At 40.4% G+C, this 7640-nt stretch overlaps 1 protein-coding gene across 1 annotated transcript in view; it reads left to right on the top strand.

The window, feature by feature from the left end:
- The first annotated feature begins 3005 nt into the window (after positions 1-3005).
- Positions 3006-7640, top strand: part of LOC101585187 (vomeronasal type-2 receptor 116-like) — a 72044-nt gene continuing 67409 nt past the window's right edge. The window contains 3 exon segments of the mRNA XM_012513009.1: positions 3006-3290; positions 3651-4457; positions 5087-5318. Of these exon segments, the coding sequence (XP_012368463.1) occupies positions 3006-3290; positions 3651-4457; positions 5087-5318 (1324 nt within the window).

Raw genomic sequence — 7640 nt, 5'->3', positions numbered from 1 at the left:
AGCCTATGAATGTCTTTATGGGTTAAATGTGTTTCTTGTATACAGCATATTGTTGGATTTTGTTTCCTAATCCACTGTGCCAGTCTATTTCTCTTAATTGGTGAATTGAGCCCATTTACATTAATGGTTAGAATTGAGATGTATTGACTTACTATTGACATGTTATTTACCTGTTGTCGTTTACACCTTTTTCTCCTGTTTTTAATTGCTTGCCCTATTTAGTTTTTGCTTTTGATCTCATTCATGTAGTTCTGATCATTTTGGCTCTCTCTACAACACCTTTCAGTAGCCTGTGTAGGTTTGGCTTTGTCATCATGAAACTCTTTAGCTGTTCTTTGTCATGGAAATATTTCACTTCTCCATCAAACTTGAAAGAGAGTTTTGCATGGTATAGTAATCTCAGCTGGAATTTGTTTTAATAGAGGATTTGAAGTACTCTGCTCCATGCTCTTCTTGCCTGCATGGTTTATGAAGAGACGTCGGCTGTAATTCTGATGGATTTCCTTTGAATGTGATCTTCTTCTTTTCTCTAGTGACTTTCAGTATATTATTTTAGTGCTGAATTTCTGGGATCATGACTATTATGTGTCTCGGTGTGTTTTTAATTGAGTTGAGATTCCTCAGCATTCTGTATGCTTCAGTTACCTGAATATGAGATTTTTTTCCTCATATTTGGGAAATTTTCTGCTATTACTTCTGCCCATATTTTTTTAATGTCATTTATTTTGTCTCCTTCTTTCTCCTTGATGCCTATTAATCTCACATTGTTCATCTTTGCATTGTCTTGAAGGTATGGATTATTTTTCCCTGCATCCTCGTTGTTTTTGAGAGATCCTTTCTTACCTTTTCACTAGCTGCATGAGCATCTTCAAGATTTGAAACTCTGTCTTCACTTTCACTTAAATGGTTTTGCAAGCTTGGACTGAGATTTGACATTCCTCTATATCTCTTTGACTCTGCTTCATGCGATCTATTTCTTTCCTGTATTGCTCATTCAAGGAATCTGTCTTTTTTCTATTCTCTTCTATTTTTTGTCAATATCTTCTTTAGAAGCAGTTATTAGTTCTTTCACTGCAGTGTTTTTATCAGATTGTGTTTCCTCCCTATATTTCTATAATTTATTCTTTACTTAAGTTATTTTTACTTAATGCTATGAGTTCCAAGAGTTCTTTTCTTATTTCAGAAAATTCCGCTCTGAGTTCCTCTATAACTTTCTGCTGTTGCTTATTTATAATTAAAGCTGTTAATTCATACATTTCAGCTGAGCTTGTGTCCTCTGTACTTGTTCTGATTTGACATTGGGTTTCCTCCATGTTTCTGTGTTTGATTCTTTACTGCAGATGTTATTAATTCAGGGATTTCTTTTATTCATTTCCAATCTGAGTTCCTCTATACCTTTCTGCAGCTGTTTCTTTATTTCAACAACTTCTTTTTTTTTTTTTTTAACTCAGACCCTTGTTTTTGCCAGGCAAGCACTTCTTCTACTGAGCTATCTCCCTGGCCCCTTTGTTTCTTTATTTCAGAAGATATTGATTCATTGATTTCAGCTTTGTGATCCTCTATTTGTTCTGTGTTAGTGTCCTCTGCACTTGTTATGGTTGGATTTGGGTTCTGAAATTGCATTTTGCTCCTTCTCATTGTCATTTGTGTATCACTGTCTTCTGACCTTTGTTGTAGAGCTTTGGTGCAGTTATAACCTTAGCACCTACTGAAGTTCAGGTGAAGATCTACAAAGTTTGGATTTATCCAGTTGTGCCTGGCTTGCATCTGGCTGCTGTGCTCAGCTTATTCCTGCTGCTGCCCTTGGGAGTGAACCTGTTGTGCCCCTCTGGCAAGATTTTCTGCTCCTGGACTAGCTGGGTGGTTCTGTCCCCTCACACTCTTCAGGGATTGCAGCTGCAGGGTTTCACCTCAGGCCTGTATGCCAGGCCTGAGCTGAGTCTGGATGGTACAAGGTGGAGTAAGGGGGAGAGGCAGTTCTCCCACACACTCACTGGGCCTGAGCTACAATTGGATCTGGGGGTTCCCAGAAAGCAGCAGAAATTGATACTCGGTGGGTGGGGTGGGGGTGCTATGGATTGGTGGGGGGCATCCCAAGGGGGTGGAAGAGGGTCTCACTCATGCTGCGCCTGGGCTGGTACCAGTAGGTCCCCCTGGCTCAGGGTAGCTGGAAGCTCTCCCACACACTCACTGGGCTTGGGCTAGGACTGTATCTGGGCATTCCCGGAAAAAGGCAGAAACTCCTACTCAGTGGGTGGGTGAGGGAGGTGCTGTGGTGTGGTGGAGGGCATACCAATGGGGTGGAAGAGAGTCTCACCCACGCTGTGCCTGGGCTGGGACCGGCAGGTCCCACCAGCGCATGGTAGCTGGAAGCTCTTCCACACACTCACGAGGCCTGGGCTAGGACTGGATCAGTATATGCTATTATTTTAGCTCGTAATATCAAAGAATATTACAAAGCCCAATTGTGCATAATCTTCTACACAATTTAAATTTTTTTCCAGATATATGGAAATTGGTGAGGTCTTCCAGAGCCAATGGTATGTTCCCCACCTTTTAAGAAAGAGTTAATTTCCTGGTTGTTTACCTTGCTTTTAATATTATCTTAATTCAGTTTGCTGTACAAAAATATACTGCAAACTGGGTGTTGAATATGATACTCATTTACTTCTAACAATTATGGTTGAAAAAGCAAACAAAGCATTTGATTCCTAGTTCTATGGTGACAATTCTCAGTGTGTTCTCACATAGCGTAACAATGAAGTGGTTGTCTTGAACTCATTTGAGAGCAATAATCTTATACATAAAAAATCCACCTTCAAGGCTTCATCTGGTCCTAAATATTCACTACAAATAAAACCTCTAATGCTGTCATACTTATGCATAGGTTCTTGGAAAACGAATATAGGAGATAGATATAAGCATTTAATTCATAAATGGTATTGCACTATTTTGCAAGAAATCACTGAGTCTCTTCCATAAGGACCTATGCTCTTTTCAGGCATATGCTCGACAGATACCAGAATTTTCTAGCCTTCATTTTTGCCATAGAGGAGATCAACAAGAATCCTCATCTTTTACCCAATATATCTCTGGGATATGAGTTTCACAATTTCCTTTATCATCATTGGAAAACACTGGAGAGTTCCCTCATTTTGCTCGCAGGACAGAATGAAATCCTTAATTACAGCTGCAGGAGAAAGAGCAAGCCTGTAGCAGTGCTCACAGAAACATCATGGACAGCTTCTTCTCAAATCAGCACACTGCTGGAGCTCTACAGATTCCCACAGGTGACAGTAGTTGAGTTGGGAAAACAAGAAAATATCTCTTTGTTGATGACATTCTTAGTCACTTAAAGGATGGAATGAGACTGGTTTTCTACCTCTTTAAGTAATGTATAACCTCAAATATATGAAAAGACTTGGTAATTTACGCACAATTGATCAGCAGCAAGGGTGGGGGAAAATATTTCCAAGAAATTTTTGTCTTGAAATTATTTTCAAAAAAAAAGCATTTAGATATTAAATAATTGGAAACAATAAAAAATAAAGTTAACTTTTTTTACCTCTTCTAGCTGTTTATCCTTCCCCGCCTTAGACTGTGCTGTCAACACATTTCCTTATATCCCTTCAAATTTTCTTTTCCTCTAGGTTACCTTTGGCTCCTTTGATCCTACATTGAGATACAGTGGCCAGTTTCCATCTCTCTACCAAGTGGCCCCAAAGGACACATCTCTGGCCATTGGCATGGTCTCTTTGATGCTTCATTTCAGCTGGACATGGGTGGGAATGATTATCACAGAAGGGCATAGAGGTTTTCAGTTTCTCTCAGATGTCAGAGCAGAAATGGAAAAGAATGGAGTCTGTGTAGCATTTGTGAAAATGATCTCAAGTGAGTTTGCATCTTATTTATTCAACCCACAGGAATATGATATCGTATCAAGGGAAACATCACCAGTAAATGTGATTATCATTTATTTTGATACTGAGAGTCTCAACAACGTAAACTATTTTATAGGGCAAAATTTATTGACCTGGAAAATCTGGGTGACAAACTCACAATGGCATGCTGATGTGAGTGGAAAAAAATTCATTCTTGACTCATTTCATGGGACTCTCATTTTCTCAAACCACCATGGGGAGATTTCTGCTTTCAAACCCTTTGTCCAAGAAGCTACCCCCTTCAAATACCCAGAAGACATTTACCTCACTATGTGTTGGTTCAACAATTTCCATTGCTCATTCTCTGATTCTGACTGTGCGCTGAAGAACTGTACTCCAAACGCCTCCCTGGCATCACTGCCTGTGAATCATTTTGACCCAGAGATGAGTGATGAGAGCTACAACACATACAATGCTGTGTATGCTGTCGCCCATGCCCTCCAGGAGATGCTTTTACAACAAACACAAAGATTGATAATAAGACAAAAAGAATTTTCTGCATTTTCCCCCTGGCAGGTAATGTGTCTTTTGATATTGTGTGGTGTTATGGTGTCCTTCTCTGTTACACATGTTTTTCACTGGAGAAGTTTAGAACACTTGATCCAAAAGTAAAGCACATTATTAACATGCTCATGGTTAAGGAGATACATATCTTGATCTGTGCATACATTTTTATTTTTCAGGAGCCCCTAGGTAAGAGGAAGCTGACATGGGAAAAGATCAATGATTTTCTTCAGGATGTCAGTGTTTTGCTTAGTTGATATATCTATTGTACAAATCTGAACATTTTTCATGGAGTTCTTAAATAACAAAAATAGGTAGTCCTTCTTGACTAAGCACTATATGAGATATACGAATTCTTTCATTGAATTCTGCAACTTGTTTTGGTAGTAGTAGCCTTGTGTTGAATGTAAACACTGTGGGAACAATGACAGATAATGAATACAGTATTGGAAGATTTGATTCTACAGTTGGTTTTTATAACACCTATGAGCATTCTTTACTTTAATGAGCTTGAGTGACAAGAATTCTCCTGATATTTTCATTCCGCCTCTTAAATCAGTGTTAAATTTCTATAATGAAAGCAAATGAAGGTCAAGCACGAGCATTCCTCAATCCCCTTTCATCTTAGAATGTGTTTTCAGCTGCACCCCTTTCTGAGGAATATCCAATTTAACAATCCTGCTGGAGAGCAAGTTAATTTGGATGATGTAAAGAAACTGGACGTGGAGTACGACATTCTCAACTTCTGCAATTTTCCAGATGGCCTTAGACTAAAGATCAAACTAGGAACATTTACTGCACAGGTTCCACGTAGCCAGCAGCTCTCTTTATCTGATGACATCATTGAATGGGTTACAGGAATTACAGAGGTATGTTGGGCACAATCATAATATTCCACTATTAACCAATAATAACCAAAATATCATTATAGGCTGTATGTCTCCAGTTTGGTGGCATGATATGGTCCAATGACAAATAAATTGTGCAATTTTTAATTTTAAAAATTGTTAGACCCAGTCCTAGCCCAGGACGGGTGAGTGTGTGGGAGAGCTTCCTGCTACCCTGTGCCAGAGGGACCTACTACTGCTCCCAGCCCAGGTGCAGCATGGGTGAGACCCTCTTCCACCGACTTGGGATGCCTCCCACCACTCTGCAGTACCTCCACCCCCCCGCCCACCGAGTAGGAATTTCTGCTGCATTCCAGGAACCCCCAGACCCAGTCCTAGCCCCGGTCCGGTGAGTGTGGGGGAGACCTTCCAGCTACCCTGCACCGGTGGGACCTACTATTGGTCCCAGCCCAGGTGCAGAGTAGGTGAGACCCTCTTCCACCCCCTTGGGATGGCCCCCACCACTCCGCAGCACCTCCCCCACCATGTCCACAGAATAGGAATTTCTACTGCTTTACGGGAACCCCCAGATCCAGTCCTAGTCCAGGCCCAATGAGTGTGTGGGATTATTGCCTTTCCCCGCTATGCCACCTTGTACCCTACAGGTTCAGATCGGGTCTGGCATACAGGCCTGGGGTGAAATACTGCACTTGCAATCCCTGCAGAGAGTGTAGAGGATAAAACCACCCAGCTAGTCGAGGAGAAGAAAATGTTGCCAGAGGGGCACAACAGGTTCATCCCCAAGGGCAGCAGCAGGAAGCAGCAGAGCAGAGCAGCCAGACCCAAGCCAGGCAGAGCTGGATAAATCCAAACTTTGTATATCTGCACCTGAACTTCACTACATGCTAAGGTTATAACTGCAAAAAAGATCTACACCAAAGGTCAGAAGACAGTGCTACACAAAATGAAGAGAAGGAACAAAATGCAACCTCAGAAAACAAGCCCACCCATAACAAGTGCAGATGACACGAACACAGAACAAATTGGGAATCACATGGCTGAAAGCAATAAATCAAAGGCTTCTGAAATAAAGAAGGAGCTGCAGAAAGGTATAGAGGAACTCAGATTGCAAATAAAAAAGAAATCCCTGGATTAATGACATCGGCAGAAAAGAATCAAATGCAAAAATATACGGAGGAAACCAAATGCCCACCCAGAACAAGCGCAGAGGACACTAGCTAGGATCAAATGCATGAATTAATAGCGTCGATAGTAAATAAGCAACAGCAGAAAGATATAGAGGAACTCAGAGCACAACTCTTTTCTAAAATAAACAAAAGAATTCTCAGAAAACATAGCATCTGAAGTAAAGAAGCAACTACAGAAACATAGGGAGGAAACCCAACGTGAAAAAAACACTGCAGTAAAAGAATTTATAACTGCTTCTAAAGAAGACATTGATAAAAAATAGAGGAGATTTAAAAAATGACAGATTGCTTGAATGAGCAATACAGGAAAGAAATAGATCACATGAAGCAGAGTCAAAGAGATATAGAGGAAATTAAAATCTCTATCACAAGCTTCCAAAACCGTTTAAGTGAAAGTGAAGACAGAGTTTCAGACATTGAAGCTGCTGGTGCGGCTAGTGAAAAGGTAAGAAAGGATCTCTTAAAAACAACGAGGATGCAGGAAAAAATAATCCATCACCTGCAAGACAATGCAAAGATGAACAATGTGAGACTAATACACATCAGTGAGAAAGTAGGAGTCAATACGAATGATATATTAAAAAATGGGTAGAAGTAATAGTAGAAAACATCCCAAATATGAGGAAACAATCTAACACTCAGGTAACCGAAGCATACAGAACGCCAAGTAACCTCAACCCAATGGAAAACACACCGAGACATATTATAGTCAACTTTCCAGAAATTGAGTACAAGAATAATATACTGAAAGCCGCTAGAGAAAAGAAGCAGATCACATTCAAAGGAAACCCATCAGAATTACGGCCGACTTCTCTTCACAAACCATGAACGCAAGAAGAGCATGAAGTAGAGTACATCGAGTCCTCTATGAAAACAAATACCACCGGGACTACTACACACTGCAAAACTCTCTTTCAAGTTTGATGGAGAAGTGAAATACTTTCATGAAAAAGAACAGCTAAAGAATTCCGCGATTAGCTGCAACTCTTGTTACACAGGTCCTGCTTTACCTTGGTCTTAACCATCCAGTAGAAAAGTATGAAGATGAAATATAGGAAGTAAAGTCATGCTGTTATGTTGAGCTGTGGGGGACTCAGGTCAATAATTTCTGACATTGCCAGTTAAACAGAAGACCTAATGCTATTATGGGCTACTGGACT

The sequence above is a fragment of the Octodon degus genome, unplaced genomic scaffold (genome assembly GCF_000260255.1).
Source record: "Octodon degus isolate 3935 unplaced genomic scaffold, OctDeg1.0 scaffold00304, whole genome shotgun sequence".
Lineage (NCBI taxonomy): Eukaryota > Metazoa > Chordata > Mammalia > Rodentia > Octodontidae > Octodon > Octodon degus.
This window is presented reverse-complemented; position numbering and strand designations above follow the sequence as displayed.